A 20,948-nucleotide genomic window follows, 5' to 3' on the forward strand; every position below is an offset into this window, starting at 1 on the left:
CAGGAAATGAAAGGAATTTTGCTGGTGATATTAAGCTGGAAGACATTGTCAATAGACACAAAGAGTGGACCATTAAGTGGGGCACACTTCTATTTTATGCATGACATTCCTCACGCTTCAGGGTTTCAGCCACCACTGCCAGGGGTCTCGAAGGCACTTTCCCCCACAATGTATTTTGAGAGGGTTTTTTTTAATCTCCTTCCTCTGAAGATTCAGGAACAGCCAGAGAAGAAGACAAGTCAGGTTGTCAGTGACCTGGGGGGGTTTCAGCTTCCTCTGCAGCGTGGGGTGTGGGTCACTCACTAGGATTACCCGGAAACATCTCACTTAACCATTTCCCTGCCACTGCAGGGGTCTGGGGCACTGGTGCATCTCAGTCCCTCCTGTTCTCTGCCTGGGGCATATAACAGTCTAGTCTCCCGTGGGCTGCAAGACTTTGGTCTCAGTCCAGCTGTTGTGTTTAGTGGCGGGGGGGGGGGGCTGGGTGGTGTTGGCAGCCAGTGCTAGACAGGAGGTCAGACCAGATGTTCCAATGGTCCCTTCTGGCCTTAGACTTTGATTGGAGTTAGACTTTGGGAGCTTGTGACCTTCCCACCTCCCACTTATTTCTCCTTCATTTTCTGTCTTGTCTTTCCCCCGTCCCCTCCCTCTGCCCGGGAGACTTAGTGACCAACGATCTCCTGCAATTGCAGGATAGCACTGAATGCCAGTTTGGATCCAAACTTTCTGCCTCCTCCCTGTCTCTACTAACCACCCAAGGGGGTTCAGTCTCACTGGCTGTGAACAGGCAATGAAAGGGTTACTGTGCACAGCTGCAAAAACTGCCTAATTTCCCAGCTGAAATAAGTAAGCGAGTACCACTTATTGCAAGTTGGGGGGGAGGGATAGCTCAGTGGTTTGAGCATTAGCCTGCTAAACCCAGGGTTGTGAGTTCAATCCTTGAGGGGGCCATTTGGGATCTGGGGCAAAAATTGGGGATTGGTCCTGCTTTGAGCAGGGGACTGGACTAGATGACCTCCTGAGGTCCCTTCCAACCCTGATATTCTATGAAGAATTTTTTTCTGACCCCTGAACATTTACTAAAAAAGTAAGAATAAAACATGCATCCATGCCGAGTCTCTGTATAACTTGTATATTTCAAGAGGCTGACAGAGAATACTTGACCATATTGAACAAGGGAGTGCAGGAGGGGGGAGTGAGATTTTCTTTGCTTTGGATCATAATGAAACTCTCAACATCTCACAGCCTCCTGCCTGTCTTTCCTGAGCCCCTGGGGGTCACAAACCACCAGCCGAGAAACACAAGCCTAGATCTTTATTTTCTATCGTCATTGACTATGACTGGAGAGAGAGGGCTACATTGTACCCAGACAAAGCATGAATGAGCCAAGTGCTATGGCATATATGGACCAACCCTGGGAACTGTTAATTCCAATAACACCCACATTTTGAACTCTCTTCCTTACTTCACTGTGAAAAGAATATGAAAGTTCAGAAGATCTTACAATAGCAACAAGTTGATGAAAATTACGTTAAATTATTTTCAGCCATGAATGTGATGCACAGGTGCAAGAAGACCAAATGCAGAAAATTAAATTAGTCCAAACAAAAGGGGGCTAATGATATCGTTCAGGGACAGTACTAAGAACATGCTTGGAGAACAAGAAAACGTAGGAACAAAATTACCTATGCCAAATTTGGCCTTAGGGACATGGATTTAAAAATGGGGGAGAGGGAAGAAAGAAAATCATCTATCAACTTGGCAAGTTTGTCTCTCATCACAACTCCTCCAAGGTTCCTCAGCCCAAGTCAGAAGAAGCAAACTGATGAGCCACGATTCTTAATTTTCATTTTTTAAATTCTGTTGTATCCTGTTCCTTTCTCACAAAGGCTGTAAGGGCTTGTCAGTTAAAATATAGTCCAAAGAGACCCATTGCTCCAGTGAGTAGTGACTTTCTTAAAGTCTCTAAATGCTTGTAAGTTAAATTATTTTCTAAAAGGACCCCTCAAAAGAGCAGGATTAGTAATGAAACTTACTCTGTTCCCCGCAGGCCACTGCCTCCGTGCCTTTACTCTCTGGTGCAATGCCTTTCAATAATTCTAGCTCTGCTGAAGATGTTCCCCAGAAATTAATTATCCCAGGGGTGAACAGGAATGTATTGGGGGGAAAATTAAGAGTCTATCTTAAATGTATAAAATCATTCCAGGAAACTTTCAAATACATGTTCAAAAAGAGCTCAGCCTTTGTATTTTGTAAAAAAACGTCTCAAGCAGACATTCAAAACCAGGAAAAGTTGTCAAAATCTTAGCGGTCTTAAAAACACACACAAAAAAAAGCTTTAAAATCAGACTATGTAAACTTAGTGACTAAACACTTAATATGACCGCAATTAAAAATGCCAAAATGAAATGAGTAAAATTAATTTAATTAGTAAACAATGCAATACTTAAAAAAAGTAAAAGCAACAAAAAATTAGAGGACGAAAAAATCTTGCAAAAACTTTAAATGCTTAAGTGACATTGATGAGCTAAAATATTTAAGAGACAAGTCCGCTGAAAATACAGTGGTGCAAGAACAAAGTAACATCGCTTCACATTGTTCCACAGCTTCCAAGGGCTGGAGGCTGCTATCCCCCGTCACTAAAAGCGAATGACTACTCAGGTGGTGTCGGAGAGAAGGCTTTGGATTCTTTGACCATGGGATGGTGTTCCAAGGAGGAGGAGTGCTAGGCAGAGATGGGCTCCACCTAACGAAGAGAGGGAAGAGCATCTTCGCAAGCAGGCTGGCTAACCTAGTGAGGAGGGCTTTAAACTAGGTTCACCGGGGGAAGGAGACCAAAGCCCTGAGGTAAGTGGGGAAGTGGGATACCGGGAGGAAGCACGAGCAGGAGGGCGTGAGAGAGGAGGGCTCCTGCCTCATACTGAGAAAGAGGGGCGATCAGCGGGTTATCTCAAGTGCCTATATACAAATGCACGAAGCCTGGGAAACAAGAAGGGAGAACTGGAAGTCCTGGCAAAGTCAAGGAATTATGATGTGATTGGAATAACGGAGACTTGGTGAGATAACTCACATGACTGGAGTACTGTCATGGGTGGATATAAACTGTTCAGGAAGGACAGGGAGGCCAGAAAAGGTGGGGGAGTTGCACTGTATGTAAGGGAGCAGTATGACTGCTCAGAGCTCAAGTATGAAACTGCAGAAAAACCTGAGAGTCTCAGGATTATGTTTAGAAGTGTGAGCAACAAGGGTGATGTCGTGGTGGGAGTCTGCTATAGACCACCGGACCAGGGGGATGAGATGGACGAGGCTTTCTTCTGGCAACTCACGGAAGTTACTAGATCGCAGGCCCTGGTTCTCATGGGAGACTTCAATCACCCTGATATCTGCGGGGAGAGCAATATAGCAGTGCACAGACAATCCAGGAAGTTTTTGGAAACTGTAGGGGACAATTTCCTGGTGCAAGTGCTGGAGGAACCGACTAGGGGCGGAGCTCTTCTTGACCTGCTGCTCACAAACCGGGAAGAATTAGTAGGGGAAGCAAAAGTGGATGGGACCCTGGGAGGCAGTGACCATGAGATGGTCGAGTTCAGGATCCTGACACAAGGAAGAAAGGTAAGCAGCAGAATACGGACCCTGGACTTCAGAAAAGCAGACTTTGACTCCCTCCGGGAACTGGTGGGAAAGATCCCCTGGGAGAATAACATGAGGGGGAAAGGAGTCCAGGAGAGCTGGCTGTATTTTAAAGAATCCTTATTGAGGTTACAGGGACAAACCATCCCAATGTGCAGAAAGAATAGTAAATATGGCAGGCGAGCAGCTTGGCTTAACAGTGAAATCCTTGCTGCTCTTAAATACAAAAAAGAAGCTTACAAGAAGTGGAAGATTGGACAAATGACCAGGGATGAGTATAAAAATATTGCTCAGGCTTGCAGGAGTGAAATCAGAAAGGCCAAATCACACCTGGATTTGCAGCTAGCAAGAGATGTTAAGAGTAACAAGAAGGGTTTCTTCAGGTATATTAGCAACAAGAAGAAAGTCAAGGAAAGTGTGGGCCCCTTGCTGAATGAGGGAGGCAACCTAGTGACAGAGGATGTGGAAAAAGCTAATGTACTCAATGCTCTTTTTGCCTCTGTCTTCACGAACAAGGTCAGCTCCCAGACTGCTGCGCTGGGCAACACAGCATGGGGAGGAGGTGAGCAGCTCTCTGTGGAGAAAGAAGTGGTTCGGGACTATTTAGAAAAGCTGGACGAGCACAAGTCCATGGGGCCGGATGCGTTGCATCCGAGAGTGCTAAAGGAGTTGGCGGAAGTGATTCCAGAGCCATTGGTCAGAATCTTTGAAAACTCATGGCGATCGGGGGAAGTCCCGGACAACTGGAAAAAGGCTAATGTAGTGCCCATCTTTAAAAAAGGGAAGAAGGAGGATCCCGGGAACTACAGGCCAGTCAGCCTCACCTCAGTCCCTGGAAAAATCATGGAGCAGGTCCTCAAGGAATCCATTCTGAAGCACTTAGACGAGAGGAAAGTGATCAGGAACAGTCAGCATGGATTCACCAAGAGCAAGTCATGCCTGACTAATCTAATTGCCTTCTATGACGAGATAACTGGCTCTGTGGATGAGGGGAAAGCAGTGGACGTGTTGTTCCTTGACTTTAGCAAAGCTTTTGACACGGTCTCCCACAGTATTTTTGCCAGCAAGTTAAAGAAGTATGGGCTGGATGAATGGACTATAAGGTGGATAGAAAGCTGGCTAGATTGTCGGGCTCAACGGGTAGTGATCAATGGCTCCATGTCTAGTTGGCAGCTGGTATAAAGTGGAGTGCCCCAGGGGTCGGTCCTGTGGCCGGTTTTGTTCAATATCTTCATAAATGATCTGGAGGATGGTATGGATTGCACCCTCAGCAAGTTTGCAGATGACACTAAACTGGGAGGAGTGGTAGATACCCTGGAGGGTAGGGATAGGATACAGAGGGACCTAGACAAATTGGAGGACTGGGCCAAAAGAAATCTGATGAGGTTGAACAAGGACAAGTGCAGAGTCCTGCACTTAGGACGGAAGAATTCAATGCACTGCTACAGACTAGGGACCGAATGGCTCGGCAGCAGTTCTGCAGAAAAGGACCTAGGGGTGACAGTGGACGAGAAGCTGGATATGAGTCAACAGTGTGCCCTTGTTGCCAAGAAGGCCAATGGCATTTTGGGATGTATAAGTAGGGGCATTGTCAGCAGATCGAGGGACGTGATCGTTCCCCTCTATTCGATATTGGTGAGGCCTCATCTGGAGTACTGTGTCCAGTTTTGGGCCCCACAATACAAGAAGGATGGGGAAAAATTGGAAAGAGTCCAGTGGAGGGCAACAAAAATGATGAGGGGACTGGAACACATGAGTTATGAGGAGAGGCTGAGGGAACTGGGATTGTTTAGTCTGCGGAAGAGAAGAATGAGGGGGGATTTGATAGTTTCTTTCAACTACCTGAAAGGGGGTTCCTAAGAGGATGGCTCTAGACTGTTCTCCGTGGTAGCAGATGACAGAACAAGGAGTGATGGTCTCAAGTTGCAGTGGGAGAGATTTAGGTTGGATATTAGGAAAAACTTTTTCACTCTGAGGGTGGTGAAACACTGGAATGCGTTACCTAGGGAGTTGGTGGAATCTCCTTCCTTAGAAGTTTTTAAGGTCAGGCTTGACAAAGCCCTGGCTGGGATGATTTAATTGGGGATCGGTCCTGCTTTGAGCAGGGGGTTGGACTAGATGTCCTCCTGAGGGCCCTTCCAACCCTGATATTCTATGATTCTATAAAAGGGTTATTGGTCCGAAATCTGCCCATGACCCGTCACAGACAGACACGTACCTGTGTCGCTGCCCAGCTCCAGTCGCAGCATCTCTAGGGGAAGGAGAGGAAGAGAGAGGAGAGAATTCAGGCCCTCGCTTTCCTGGGGAGGTTCCCATTAGTTATTAATGTAACTGCTGTTAACTATGAGATGGTGACAGAGATCTGAGGCTGATAATGCAGCCACTGGAGACTCCCATGGGGAAGGGCGACTCGCGACTCCCATGGGGAAGGGCGACTGGAGACTCCCATGGGGAAGGGCGACTCCCATGGGGAAGGGCGACTCGCGGAGCTGGGGCTGTGAGATGGAGCCTGGGGTCAGTGACATCCCGAGAGTCCCCGACTCCTCCCCAGGGCCAGGGTAGCTCTAACCAGAAGAGACACCACCCCCAAACTCCCACTCACCTTTGAATCCCAGCAGCCCTTCCTGCAGGATGGCACTTTTCAGAGAGAAATCGCTGAATCTCTTCTCTAGCTCCACAAACCCCGGCTCCGACTTCCGAAACGCCCCATCCTCCCTGCTGGGGAAAGGAGGGGTGAGAAATAGGCCTGATCCCCAGACCCTGAGCCCAACAACCCCCAAACTCCAGGAAACTAGGATCTGAGCTTTGTAGCCCGAGATGGTCATTGTCACGGTGAGTCTCCCACCCTCAACCCTGGGCTCTCCAGAGAGATGGGAAGTGGGGAGACACCAGAGCAAGGAATGGAGACATTGTTCAGGAGCTTTCTCCAGGACGCTCTGGTTCTGTGGGGTGCTGAGCCACCTCCCATGCTGGTTGACTGCAGTAACAAGGGGCACCAGCACTGGGATTATGTGGAAGGGGAGGAGACACAGACCAAAGCCTGGGCAGGTCCTACATGCTGACAGTGGCCACAGACAGAGCTCAGGTCTCCACCAGGGAGTGAACCTGGGCCCTTTAATGCCAACCCCCCCGAGCCCTTCAGTTGAAGCAGTAACCCTGGGGCATCCAGCTCATTTGGCAGAGAGGGTCATATTGCACTGTCCGTTATGGTCAGTGGGCCAGGGCATCAGTTTAGGACTCTGTGCCCTGCTCCATTCACAGCAGAACACCCACTGCTCTCCATGGGACACCCACATGCAAAGGACAAGGTGAGAATCTGCCCTTCATATAGGAAATACAATTTTAATTCTTAGTATTTTGCTAAGCCTTTGTCTGTCACACTCAGCGTCACTCAGGAGGAAAACAGACCCCCTCCTGGACTCCCCTGTAGGGCCCCCGATAGTTCTTCCCCTCCTTTCTCCATTTCTCTCTTGCTTCCTTGTCCTTGCTCTCTCCTCTGTTCTTCCCTCCCTACGGCAACCACCAATTTCCACCCCACAAAGGCTTCACTCCCTCCCCTTCCCCTTTCCACCTGCTCAGGTGATCAGCCAGGGAACACTGAATGTTGACATCAAAGTGTCCTCCCTTCACTTGACACCCCGATGACATTAACGGGGACAGGAGAGTTCACGCTCTCTGAGCTACGGCTTCAGGCAGCCCCAGCAAGGCAACGCTGTCTCCCTTTACCCTGGAGAGATGCAGAGGGCCAGCAATTCACTTTAAAAAATTCAAAAGCTGAGTTTCTGCACCCTCAGAACACGGGATGCGGCCGGGAGACAGGCCAGGTCGGGCCCATCGGCCCTGTGTCTAGCAGCCCTGCTGTGACCTCCTGAGCGATCAGACCATGAACGGCTCTTCTCCTCCCTGAGTCAGCCACTGCGGGAGGCAGAATCACATGCTCCAAGGGCGGGGGCAGCTTCCTATTCAGTGCAGTTATCAACCCTAACGGCCCATGACGGGGAGCAAAGTGGAGCCCAGGACTTACCTGCCCCCAGTGCTCCCAGCACCCTAAAGAGGGAGAGAAAGAGGAGGCAGTCAGGGGGCATGTCCCCGGGTGGGGAGGCCTCCTGCTCTGCAGGGGAGTCACCACTGAAGCCTCGGGTACTAGGGGAATTTCAGGTTTACATTCCCAGAGCAGCTGCCACCCCCTACCAGGGACTTTCCCCTATTGCTGGCAGGTCGCCAGTGAGGAAACCTTCTCCCCAGGCACTTTACAGGCAGAAGATATTTCTCTGCATTGAGAACCCAATTCCTCCAGTGCTGAGAGACCCAGAAGGCCCCTGGCCCCACTGAACCCATTAACCTGGTGTGAGTGGGGCCTTAGGCCTGGCTCAGGACCTCAGCATGGTGGGGGAGGGGATTTCATCCTCCAAGTGAAAATGCAGACAGACATTTCCAGGAGAGAAGGCCTTGGGGCTGCAGCATCCAGGACTCCCAGGACCCATCCCTGGCGCCGCTGCCAGACTCACTTTGTGACCTTGTCCAGGGCTCTGCCCTGCCCTGTGCCTCAGTTTCCCCCTTTGTCCCATAGGGATAATGCCCCCGATCCCCTTTGTAAAGTGCTTTGGAGTCTGGGGCGGGGACGCTCCTATAGGAATGCTGCGTGTGGTCATTGCAATGACAGCCTGACCTGCAGGGGTTGGCTCAGCGGCGGCTGCCCCTTCTCTCCTCCCCACTCCCCGAGCAGGGAAATCTCCCGGGACAGTCGGCAGATGCCCGCATCCCTTCTCTGGACAATGGCTCTCTCTAGCTCTTCCAGCCGGGACAGCAGCCGCTGCTCCTGCTCCGCCAGAAACCCTCGCAGCTCCTGCCACTCCCAGACCATCTTCTGCCTCTCGGCTGCCATCTGGCTCTGCAACAGGGAGAGGGCGACTCAGTAACAGGGGAACACAGAACATAAGACCGGACATACTGGGTCAGACCAAAGGACCATCTAGCCCAGTGTCCTGTCTTACGACAGTGACCAATGCCAGCTGCCCCAGAGGAAATGAACAGAACAGGTCATCATCAAGTGATCCATCCCCTGTCGCCCATTTCCAGCTTCTGGCAAACAGAAGCTAGGGACACCATCCCTGCCCATCCTGGCTAATAGCCACTGATGGACCTGTTCTCCATGAACTTATTTAGCTCTTTTTTGAACCCTGTTATTGTCCTGGCCTTCAACATCCTCTGGCAAGGAGTTCCCCAGGTTGACTGTGCAGTGTGTGAAAAAATACTTCCTTTTGTTTGTTTTAAACCTGCTGCCTATTCATTTCACGGGGTGATCCCTAGTGCGTGAGTTATAGGAAGGAGTAAATAACACGTCCTTCTTTACTTTTGCCACACCAGTCATGATTTTATAGACCTCTATCCTATCCCCCCCACTTAGTTATCTCTTTTCCAAGCTGAACAGCCTCAGGCTTTGTCTACCCCGGCACTTCATCGGCAAAACTTGTCATTCAGGGGTGTTAAAAAACACACACCCCAGTGAAAAATTTTGGCCCACGAAAAGTGCTGGGGTGAACAGCACGTTGTCGGCAGGAGCACTCTCCCACCGACAGCTGCCGCTCATGTGGGGTGGAAGTTTTTTGTTGGCAGGAGACCATGGATTTATAGAGAGGCAATCGGATGTTTTCTGTCTTATTATCTCCCCCTTTCTTCACGATTCCCAATGGTCTGTTCGCTTTTTTGACTGACGCTGCACCTTGAGTGGATGTTTCTAGAGAAATGTCCACCGTGATGCCAAGATCTCTTTCTTGAGTGGCAACAGCTAATTTAGACCCCGTCATTTTCTGTGCATAATTGATATGACTTTTTCCAAAGTGCATTACTTTGCATTTATCCGCACGGACATTCATCTGCTCCGTACCTGGGGAGAATCATAAATGCGCCTCGGGGCGGGTGACAGAGTTATTTACCAGAACACAAGATCTCTTGCGGTGGGGGGTGGGAAGTTCGTTTTTCCCAGGAAGAGAGGAGGGATAAGGGCCGGGGTGAGCTTACATCACCAACAGGAGGGACACTTACCCCCAAAACCTCATCAACTTGCACTGAGCCAAATCCTCCATCTCTGCAGCCCGCATTTCCTCCCCATTCCCCCCAGGTGTGGGAAAGGCTCCCCGGTCACTGTGACGTGCAGACAGCCCGTGGGCAGGGGCTCTGGGCTCACACAGACGGACCCGCTCCTGCCCAGCAGCCTCCTGCACCCTGCGGGCACCATGCCACCCCCATGTCGGACCCTGGGCTCCGGTGGGGACGGGTCCCTGGCTGAGGCTGGCAGGCCGGGCCCTGCATTCGCCGTCACTCGGGGCACCGGGATCCCTGGCGAACCTGGGCCCTGGGCACCTACCAGCAGCTCCTGGCTTTGCCGCTGCTCCTCGGCTTTGGCGGCTTCTCTCTCTTTGCCCGGAGGGGCCCGACGCTCTCGGGGGGGCTCCTGGAAGATGGGGGGAGAGGAGAGGAAACTGCTACAAAGGGCTGTCAGATTTCAGGGCCCCGTCCTGCCCTGCAGACTCCTGTACAGAGTCGGGGGGGCGGGGGGGACTCACACTGAGAGGAGATGGGGTGAAACACGGACCAGCTTTTCCCGAGGAAACGCAGGGCCCCCCGGCTGGGTGCAGCCCGACCCCCAGCGCCCCACGTCCCCCGGGGGGGGGGGGGGGGGGGCCAGGACTTCGCTCACATCCCAAGCAGCCAACTTCAGACAGTCCCAGCTCCAACCCCCAATGCTCCCGCAGGGCCAGATCTGAACATGGAGCCCCCCCCCCGCAAACATCCCCCCATCCCCGCCAGCTCCGAGCTCCCCCCACCCCGTAAATCGACTCGCCCCAAACTCCCAGCTCCAAGAATCCCCAGCACCAGCCGCCGCCCCCCCAGCTCCGGCTCTGACCCCCCCACCCCCGGCTCCCCCGTCCCCTGGCTCCCGGGCCGAGCCTGGGCTCCGGGCCCCTCCCGGGCTCCGTGGCACCGGCCCGGGACACTCGCCCCCCGCCCCCCCGCGGCAGGAGCGCGTCCGCCCCACGCGTGTCCCCGGCCCCCGCCGCCCACCCGGGCCCTGCCCCGCTCCGCGCTGCCCCGCGGGCCGCCGGGCTGGAGCCGCCCCCGCGCTGAGCTCCCGGCCCCGGCCACGGCCCCGCTGCAGACACACAAAGGCTCCCGGGCTGGGGGGGCAGGAAGGGGCGGCTCCTCCCCGGGCCTGGCCCTGCCCCACCGGGCCCCTCGCAGGGGGGTTGGGACACTCGGGGACCGGGGAACCCCCTCCCCCCCCCCACACACACACAGCCTGGGGGGGCAGGAGACCGGCTGGATCGTCTCAGGAGAAAAGCAAGGGGAAAGGGGCCGGTTTTCCCGGCTGGGAATATGCAGAGATGGCCTCTGAGTTCGGCTTTGGAGACCGGGCACCGTGTACAAGCCCCTTCCTAGAAAGCGCCTAAACCCCATGGCCACAGCTCTCCCCTGCCCCGCTGTGGGGAGCTCTGGGGGCAGCAGAGTGGCGCAGCGGAAGCGTGCTGGGCCCATAACCCAGAGGTCGATGGATCGAAACCATCCTCTGCTAGCTCGGCTTTTATTGCCGACTGCCCCGGAAAGCGTTCAGCCTCCCTTTATTCCTTCTCGCCCTGCGTGACCCTTCCCCAGTCCTGAAAGGCAGGAATAAAGCCCCAGCAGCCACCCTCTCCCCCAGAGTCCCCTCGTGTCAGGAGAGAGCTCTGCAAGGACTGGCTCGGGCTCAGGGTGGCCAGGTTTATATCAGTTTTGGTGGTGCCCAGAACGGGTCCAAGTCCTGCCCCTTTCCTCCCCTCTCCCTCCCCTTCCCCCCGCACCCCCACAGCTCTGCTAAGGCTCTGGGAGGGAGTTTGGGTGCAGGAGGTGTGGGCTCTGGGCTGGGGTAGGGGGTTGGGGGGCAGGGGGGGATACTGGCAGGCTCTGGGAGGGAGTTTGGGTGCAGGAGGTGTGGGCTCTGGGCAGGGGCAGGGGGTTGGGGGGCAGGGGGGGATACTGGCAGGCTCTGGGAGGGAGTTTGGGTGCAGGAGGGGGGGTGGGCTCTGGGCTGGGGCAGGGGGTGGGGGTGCAGGGGGGGGACACTGGCAGGCTCTGGGAGGGAGTTTGGGTGTGGGTGGGGTGAGGGATCTGGGCTGGGGCAGGGGATGGGGGTGCAGGGGGGGACACTGGCAGGCTCTGGGAGGGAGTTTGGGTGCATGAGGTGTGGGCTCTGGGCTGGGGCAGGGGGTTGGGGTGCAGGGGGGGACACTGGCAGGCTCTGGGAGGGAGTTTGGGTGCAGGAGGTGTGGGCTCTGGGCAGGGGCAAGGGGTTGGGGTGCGGGGGGTGGACACTGGCAGATTCTGGGAGGGAGTTTGGGTGCAGGAGGGGGGGTGGGCTCTGGGCTGGGGCAGGGGGTGGGGGTGCAGGGGGGGACACTGGCAGGCTCTGGGAGGGAGTTTGGGTGCAGGAGGTGTGGGCTCTGGGCAGGGGCAGGGGGTTGGGGTGCAGGGGGGGACACTGGCAGGCTCTGGGAGGGAGTTTGGGTGCAGGAGGGGGGGTGGGCTCTGGGCTGGGGCAGGGGGTGGGGGTGCAGGGGGGTGGACACTGGCAGGCTCTGGGAGGGAGTTTGGGTGTGGGTGGGGTGAGGGATCTGGGCTGAGGCAGAGGGTTGGGGTGTGGCACTTATCTTGAGTGGCTCCTGAAAGTGACTCGCACCCTCATCTGGCAGCAGCTCCAAAGTGGCGGGGGGGGGGGGGGCGGAGGATCTCCGGGCGCCGCTGCCCACAGGCCCCATCCCTGCAGCTCCCATTGGCCGCAGCTTTACAGTGGCAGAATTGGCGCTCGGCGCAGGGGCAGTGTGCCAGAGACACCCCCCCCCAGGGGCTGCAGGGATGTGCCAGACACTTCTAGGAGGGGCGCTCCGCCTGGAGCAAGGGTGGGCAGGAAGCCGCTTTAGCCCCAGGAGTGGCGGCAGGGGCCCCTGGGCCCTTTTAAATTGCCTGGAGCCAGCTGCTCAGGCGGCCCTGGGGGGCAGCCACACCGGCCGCTGCTGGGACGGCCCCGGGTGGCTGGCTCTGGGGACGGCCTGAGCAGTGGCCAATGCGGCTCTCCCCAGCCAGAGCTCCGTGGCTCCCGGCAGCTGTTCCAGGGCAGCCAGAGTGGCAGAGGGCCCCCCAGCAGTGGCCAGAGTGACAGGTGGCCCCTGGGGCTTCCCCCTCCCCAGCGGCACAGTGGACCCCCTGGAGTTTCCCCTCCTCACACCTGGTGCTGGGGACCCCCCACATTCCCCCCCACAAGATTCAATCGGGGTATTTATGGTATAGGTCGGGGGCCATGACCTGTCCACGACTTTTACTAACAATACCCAGGAGCCTTAGCTACGACTCCAGTCATGTGACTTCTTTTGCAGGAGGGTCTTTTTTCCTGGAAGAGCAGGGTGGTATTTCCGGGGCACAGGCAGCCTGATTCACACTCTGCAAAGCCACCTGCAAGAGTCAAACTTTACTCCGGGGGAAATTCTGCACCACTGCGCACGCGCAGAATTCATGTCCCCCCCCCGTAGATTTCTTTGCTTCCCTGCAGGAAAAATGGCTTTCTGATGGGCGGGAGCAAAGGGAAGCCACAAGAGTGGTCACGCACCCCTCCTGAGCAGTTCTGGGGAGTCGGTTTGGGCTCCTGGTGTAGGCAGCAGAGGGGTGCAGCCTCGCCACGAAGTCTGTTTCCCAGGAGGGGAGAGGGGACTGCAGGGTGATCTCCCACCTCCTTTCATCCAGCAGCCTGTGCTCCTCACTGCCATGCTGAAGCCTCCACATGTATTTATTGACAAATAAAACGTGTAGAATTTTAAAATATTGTGCACAGAATCTCCTCAGGAGTGCAACCTTCTCAGGGAACCTCCTTGGATTGTCACTGCTTGGTCAACCGCTCAGCCATCACACCGATGCACAGAGAGAGTGCCAAGCCCTCCTGCTAGGCGGGAAGGGAGCTGGGGATGGGATCGGGTCATACACATTCAGACTGTATGCCTCCCCCAGTTACAAACCGCTGCTGAGTTCCCATTCAGGACATTAGCCTTTACCGACAATTTTTGTCTGTGTTCCTTTTTTCAGTACCGCTTTTTTCTTTCAAAAATACGCAACCCCCTAAACCTGCTTTCAGCAATCAGAATCATAGAATCATAGAAGATCAGGGTGGGAAGGGCCCTCAGGAGGTATCTAGTCCGACCCCCTGCTCAAAGCAGGGCCAACCCCCAACTAAATCATCCCAGCCAGGGCTTTGTCAAGCCTGACCTTAAAAATATCTAAGGAAGGAGATTCCACCACCTCTCTAGGGAACCCATTCCAATGTTTCACCACCCTCCTAGGGAAAAAGTGTTTCCTAATATCCAGCCTAAACCTAGAATAATTTAGTGTCACCTTATTTTTGCCTGGCCCACTACAAAAGAAGAGGCTTTTGTGGTTTTCCTGAGTCCGAGGATGAAAACGAACGGGTGTCAGCCTGCACGGCTGTGGATCGTTATCAAGTGGACCCCGTCGTTGGCATTGGGAGTGTAGACACAGCCTCAGACTCGGTGCTTGTGAGTGGGGAAGCATTCCCTCTAGAGGCACCCAGGGGGTGGTGTGGAATTGTCCCAGGCAGGGCCACCCAGATGGCGGAGGAGGGGGCAAGTGGGGCAATTTGCCCCAGGCCCCCACGAGAGTTTTCAGGGGTCCCCACGAGAGTTTTTGGCGGCACTGCGGCTGCGGGTCCTTCAGTGCCGCCGAACACACCCGGAGTGAAGGACCCACCGCCAAAGACCTGCCTCCGCTCCAGCTCTTCGGCGGCAAGGGGTTCTTCCGCTCCGTGCCTTCGGCGAAGTGCCCCGAAGACCCAGAGCGGAAGGACCCCCGCCGCCGAAGATCCCAGGCCCCCTGAATCCTCTGGGTGGCCCTGGTCCCAGGTTACTGGGTCGGGGCTCGAGCGGGTTCTTTGTTGTGTTGTTGAAAAGGAACCCCTAGATATTGAACCCGGGCCGTGTTGCTGCCGACTGCAACTGGCAGAAGGGTTGCAGAAAGAAGCAGGGGAGAGGAGCACCAATGAATGTGTGCAATTATTCAGTAAGGAAGGGGCTTGGCATGAAGGAATCGCCTCTGCCCTTGGCAGAGAGGGGGATTTGTGATGTCCTGGGCTTTGGAGATCCAGGCCCACAGCACTGGGATGATCAGCCCAGGGATGGGGCAGTACATGGAGCGGGGCAGATTTGGGAGCTGGCAACCTCTCTCCCCAGGTATTTCCCCTGCAGGCCCTTTTCAGTCTCTCTCTCTCCCCTTTCCCTGTGTAACCCAGTGGTTCTCAAACTTTTTAAATTGGTGACCCCGTTCACAAAGCAAGCCTCCGAGTGCGCCCCCCCTTATAAAGTCAAAACACATTTGTTATATTTAACATTATTTTAAATGCTTAATTTAGTCTTTAATCTACTCTTTGTAACGGATTGACCTTTTCTCACCACTTTTATATTAAGCCTAAAACGCACTTTGATTGAATTACTGGGATAAGCAGAAAAGGGTTTTTAAAATAGTTACTGTTTAATACTGACAGGTTTCAGAGTCACAGCCATGTTAGTCTGTATTCGCAAAAAGAACAGGAGGACTTGTGGCACGTTAGAAACGAACCAATTTATTTGAGCATAAGCTTTCGTGAGCTACAGCTCACTTCATCGGATGCATTCAGTGGAAAATACAGTGGGGAGATTTATATACACAGAGAACATGAAACAATGGGGGTTACCGTATACACTGTAACCAGAGTGATCACTTAAGGTGAGCTATTACCAGCAGGAGAGCCGGGGTGGGGGGGAACTTTTGTAGTGATAATCAAGGTGGGCCATTTCCAGCAGTTGACAAGAACGTCTGAGGAACAGTGGGGGGTGGAGGGGGGATAAACATGGGGAAATAGTTTTACTTTGTGTAATGACCCATCCACTCCCAGTCTCTATTCAAGCCTAAGTTAATTGGATCCAGTTTGCAAATTAATTCCAATTCAGCCGTCTCTCGCTGGAGCCTGTTATAACATTCAAAAACCAGTCGGAGAACACTTCAGTCTCTCTGGTCACTCGATTACAGACCTAAAAGCGGCACTTCTTCAACAAAAAAACTCCGAAACCAGACTCCAGCGAGAGAGCGATTGCTAGTCATGCACACTTTCTGGGCCAATTCTCAGTACTGAGTCCTCTTTAAGGGCCGTGTGTGCTTACAAGAAACCTGGAGGACATGATACAGTGCCTGAACACAAAACTGACCTGCTCCCAGTTGCTCATGGAAAACCCCTTCTTACCTAGAAACAAAGACCAGCAGGAGGGAATCAAGGCCTATCCTGATCCCAGAGCCCAGCCCATACCCACCTCCACTCTGCTACAGACTCACTTTTTTTTCCACCACGGGCAGCCATTCAACAGCCACATAAACCCTGTTAACCACTGCTCCAGGGAACTGCCTTCGTCACTCAATATGCTCCTGACAGCGGCTCTGCCAAAGATGATCCAGTGCTGAGGCATTGATTAGGTGCCGTGTGCCCTCTGACACCCGCCCACTATACGGCAGCCCCAGCTGAGGGCACCCTTGCTGCCCCTGCAGCTGGTTCTTCTGGCACCCTGTGGCTTGTCCTCATTCGTCCAGGAACAAACCTAAGGCTAGCTGTAAATAATCCTGTCCAACCAAGTCTGGGAAAAGCCATCATGTAGCCAGAAGTCCCCACGCCTGCTGGGTAAAAAAACAAGCCCCCAGAAAATGGTACATAGTCTCAAGTCCCCAGGAAGTTTTTGGAGAGTGTTGGGGACAACTTCCTGGTGCAACCACTGGAGGACCCAACCAGGGGATGTTCTCCTCTTGACCTGCTGCTTACAAACAGGGAAGAATTAGGAGGGAAAGAAGAAGTGGAGGACAACCTGGGCCGCAGTGACCATGAGATGGTTGAGTTCAGGATCCTCAAAAAAAGAATAAAGGAGAATAGCAAAATATGGACCCTGGACTTCAGAAAATCAGACTTTGACTCACTTAGGGAACTGATGGGCAGGATCCCCTGGGAGGCTAATATGAGGGGGAAAGGAGTCCACGAAAGCTGGCTATATTTTAAAGAAGCCTGATTGAGGGCACAGGAACAAACCATCCTGATGTGCAAAAAGAATAGCAAATATGGCAGGCGACCAGCTTGGCTTAACAGCGAAATCTTCGGGGAGCTTAAACACAAAAGGAAGCTTACAAGAAGTGTAAACTTGGACAGATGACTAGGGAGGAGGATAAAAATATTGCTCGAGCATGCAGGGGTGTAATCAGGAAGGCCAAAAAGCAACTGGAGTTGTGGCTAGTGAGGGATGTGAAGGGTAACAAGAAGGGTTTCTACAGGTATGTTAGGAACAAGAAAAAGGTCAGGGAAAGTGTGGGCCCCTTACTGAATGGTGGAAGAAACCTAGTGAGAGATGATGTGGAAAAAGCTGAAGGACTCAATGCTTCATTTGCCTCGGTCTTCACAGACAAGGTCAGCTCCCAGACAGCTGCACTGGGCAGCACGGTATGGGGAGCAGGTGAGCAGCCCTCAGTGGTGAAAGCACAGGTTAAGGACTATTTAGAAAAGCTGGAGATGCACAAGTGCATGGGCCCAGGTCTAAGGCATCCGAGGACGCCGAGGGAATTGGCGGATGTGATTGCAGAGCCATTGGCCATTATCTTTTAAAACTTGTGCTGATTGGGGGAGATCCCGGACGATTGGAAAAAGGCAAATACAGTGGCTATCTTTAAAAAAGGGAAGAAGAAGAACGCAGGGAACTACAGACCAGTCAGCCTCACCTCAGTCCCTGGAAAAATCATGGAGCAGGTCCTCAAGGAAACCGTTTTGAAGCACTTGGAGGAGAGGACGGTGATCAAGAACAGTCAACATGGATTCACCAAGGGAAAGTCATTCCTGACCAACCTGATTCCCATCTACGATGAGATAACCGGCTCGGTGGATATGGGGAAAGTGGTGGATGTGATAAATATTGAGTTTAGCAAACCTTTTGATACGGTCTCCCACAGGATTCTTGCCAGCAAGTTAAAAAAGTATGGATTGTATGAATGGACTATAAGGTGGTTAGAAAGGTGGCTAGATTCTCAGGCTCCACGGGCACTGATCAATGGCTCGATTTCTAGCTGGCAGCCACTATCAAGCGGAGTGCTCCAGGGGTCAGTCCTGGGACCGGTTTTGTTCAACATCTTTATTAATGATCTGGATGCTCCGTAACCTGGCAGATGACACTAAGCTGTGGGGAGAGGTTGATATGCTGGATGGTAGGGATAGGGGAGCCCAGAGTGACCTCGACAAATTGGACGATTGGGCCAAAATAAATCTAATGAGGTTCAACAAGGACAAGTGCAGAGTCTTGCACTTAGGATGGAAGAATCCCATGCACATCTCCAGGCTGGGGACTGACTGGTTAAGCAGCAGTTGTGCAGAAAAGGACCTGAGGATTACACTGGATGAGAAGCTGGATAGGAGTTTGCAGTGTGCCATTTTTGCCAGGAAGGCTAACGGCATATTGGGCTGCACTAGGAGGAGCATTGCCAGCAGATTGAGGGAAGTGATTATTCCCCATCTATTTGGCACTGGTGAGGCCACATCTGGGGTATTGCATCCAGTTTTCGCCCCACCCTCCCACTACAGAAAGGATGTGGACACATTGGCGAGAGTCCAGGGGAGGGCAACAAAAGTGATCAGGGGGCTGGGGCACATGACTTATGAGGAGAGGCTGAGGGAACGGGGGTCATTTAGTCTGCAGAAGAGAAGAGTGAGGGGGGATTTGATAGCTGCTTTCAACTACTTGAAAGGGGGTTCCAGAGAGGATGGTTCTAGACTATTCTCAGTGGTAGAAGAGGACAGGACAAGGAGTAATGGTCTCAAGTTGCAGTGGGGGAGGTCTAGGTTGGATATTAGGAAACACTATTTCAAGAGGAGGGTGGTGAGGCACTGGAATGGGTTCCCTAGGGAGGTGGTGGAATCTCCATCCTTAGAGGTGTATAAGGCCCGGCTTGACAAAGCCCTGGCTGGGATGATTTAGTTGGGGTTGGTCCTGCATTGAGCAGGGGTTTGGGCTAGATGACCTCCTGAGGTCTCGTCCAACCCTGATCGAGGGTTAGAATAACATTTCCCAGCAAACGGTCTGTTGAGCTAAGTGCAAATCCCTGTCGTAATCCCCCTCTGTCCAGTAGCCCCAGGGCACATTCCAAGTCTTGGATTCGAGCTGCTGAGTCAGCTTCCTGCAGTGAGTTTCAGCTTTCCCAAAGGTAATTTGTGAGGACTCGCCATTTTCGGATGTTCTTGTTTAATTCCCCTCCATCCAATTCAAATGAGTTTGAAATTACTCATAGCAATATTCTTTCACCTACTTTGGTAAACTGAGAACAGTTAGGAAATCTTGTACTGAGAGACCAGCCAGTGGGGAACAGAGCGATAGTCATTTGTAAACCAGTTGCATTAAGAACCACAGGTCTCTGGATGGGGGTAGGCCACTGTGGGGATGGGGGTGTCACAGACAATTTGGAGGCAGGGAGCGGAGTAGAGGGTGGAAGAGGTTGAATTAGGGTACATTTTCCCTTGGTCCCGAAAGGGGCAGCACGGCATGCCCAATTAAAAGGGGGTGTCACGCCTGAAGAATTTACAATATCCACCAAAATAACAGGAACAAGAAGACAAACACGGAACACAATGTTTTGTTGCGACAGGGGACCCAGGGCGTTCTGGGTTTTCTTCCACTGGCCCCAGCTTGCCCATAAAGTGTCTGAAAAAGCAAATAAACATTCCCCAGCCCCTTGGTGGGGACAGATGATTGCTTTAAAATGCCCCTTTCTTTTCACATTTTTTTTGCCTGACTGCAGGAAAACCGAAGAATTGCCTTTATATTTGGTTTGTTTTGTACAAAGGATACTTGCTGCATAGCTAGGCAGAGGAGGCCTGTCTATGCAAACACGGTCTGTTCCTGAAGACTTTCCCCCAGCTCATCACTAGACGTGAGGGGGGAAGGTCATTCAGACCCTCCTTACACTTCGTATTTAAAAACGCACCCAGAGCAAAACTCCACCACTTCCCAGACACGGCTAGCACACACCATCCACCCAGGTATTAGCCTTCAACAGCTCACGACTTTTACAATGATAGCTCGTCAGGCCGACTTTGTACAAATCCTACCTTAATTCTATGAGAGTGGTGACTATGGGGCTTCCAGGGTGCTGCTTTGAGCACAGCCTGCCACCCCTGGGCTGACACTGCAACGGAGACGTCCCCGTAGAGTCCCTCTCTCCCGGGATAAAGATGGCAGCAGGGCTGTCCTGGGTCACCTGATGTGGGCTCCTGGAGCTCAAGCTGTGGGGCCCAAAAGTGGGGTGCAGATATCACATTAATCCAGGACAGCGGCTTGGGCTGTAAAGTTGCAGTGTACGTGTCTCGGCTCAGGCTCAGGACCCTGCTCTAGGAGCCCAGGAGGTTGGGCGGGAGTTTGGCAAGTGGAAACGGTAAAACCGCAGTGAAGTATTCCCCTGGACTCAATGACATGTCTCCATTTCTCTGTCTGCTTTGGGGCAGGGACAAAAACAGGTCCTGCTGCATTCGTTATTTCAAAGGGAGGTTTAGGATTTTCATTCTCAGACACGGTGCACAAAGCAGGACTCCACCCTCGGCGTAAACTGAATGAGCCGCCCAGATTCTGGCAGCCCCAATGAGCCACTTGGTGTGAGAGCTCGGACCTGCCCCTGTCCCAGAGGGAAGGGGTCGTTTGCGAGGGGACTGCACCCCTGACCTATCAACCCTTCACACCCAAACTTTCAGTCACTCTATTATCAGTGCCTGTGAGTGTAATTTAAAAAACAAAACCAGCATCACTGGGCTAGACCAAAGGTCCATCTAACTCTGTATTTTGTTTTCTGACAGTAGCCAGTACCAGGTGCCCCAAAAGCCACTCAACAAGGCACCACTGGGAGTTGAACCCAGGATCTCCTGTTTACAAGACAGGTGCTTTAGCCAGCTAAGCCATGGTGCCCGTCTCCGGCTAACGTATGGTGTCTGCCCACCTCTGACTCCCTGCCAATCCCCACCACGGCCGGACAAGCGTTGCTTGTGTTGGATTCTGTAAAGCAGAGAAGCAGGTGAAGTTTTGCTCCGAAGGTGTGTGTGTGATTCTTTGGACAGGTCTACACTACAAAATTAAGTCAGTGTAGATACAATAGTTAGGAGTTGTGATGAAGTGGGACTGTTCTTAATGTTTCCTCTGAATAGTGTGGGGGTGCCTCAGTTTCCCCTATGCAGTTCTTAAGTATCT

The 20,948-nt window shown here is 53.0% G+C and overlaps 1 protein-coding gene and 2 non-coding genes across 3 annotated transcripts in view; 1 reads left to right on the top strand and 2 right to left on the bottom strand.

The window, feature by feature from the left end:
• Positions 1-20,948, bottom strand: part of LOC141978799 (uncharacterized) — a 40,250-nt gene that overhangs the window by 17,090 nt on the left and 2,212 nt on the right. The window contains exons 2-7 of the mRNA XM_074941113.1: positions 10,696-10,783; positions 9,998-10,084; positions 8,300-8,521; positions 7,655-7,677; positions 6,233-6,348; positions 5,849-5,881 (exon numbers count right to left, since the gene is read on the bottom strand). Of these exons, the coding sequence (XP_074797214.1) occupies positions 5,849-5,881; positions 6,233-6,348; positions 7,655-7,677; positions 8,300-8,521; positions 9,998-10,084; positions 10,696-10,783 (569 nt within the window). The remainder of the gene's footprint in view (positions 1-5,848; positions 5,882-6,232; positions 6,349-7,654; positions 7,678-8,299; positions 8,522-9,997; positions 10,085-10,695; positions 10,784-20,948) is intronic.
• On the top strand, positions 11,132-11,203 carry TRNAM-CAU (transfer RNA methionine (anticodon CAU)). The gene has a single exon. It is a non-coding gene; the product is annotated as a tRNA-Met (tRNA).
• On the bottom strand, positions 20,596-20,669 carry TRNAT-UGU (transfer RNA threonine (anticodon UGU)). Its single transcript has one exon. It is a non-coding gene; the product is annotated as a tRNA-Thr (tRNA).

Source organism: Natator depressus, chromosome 28 (assembly GCF_965152275.1).
Source record: "Natator depressus isolate rNatDep1 chromosome 28, rNatDep2.hap1, whole genome shotgun sequence".
NCBI classification, from domain to species: Eukaryota; Metazoa; Chordata; order Testudines; family Cheloniidae; genus Natator; species Natator depressus.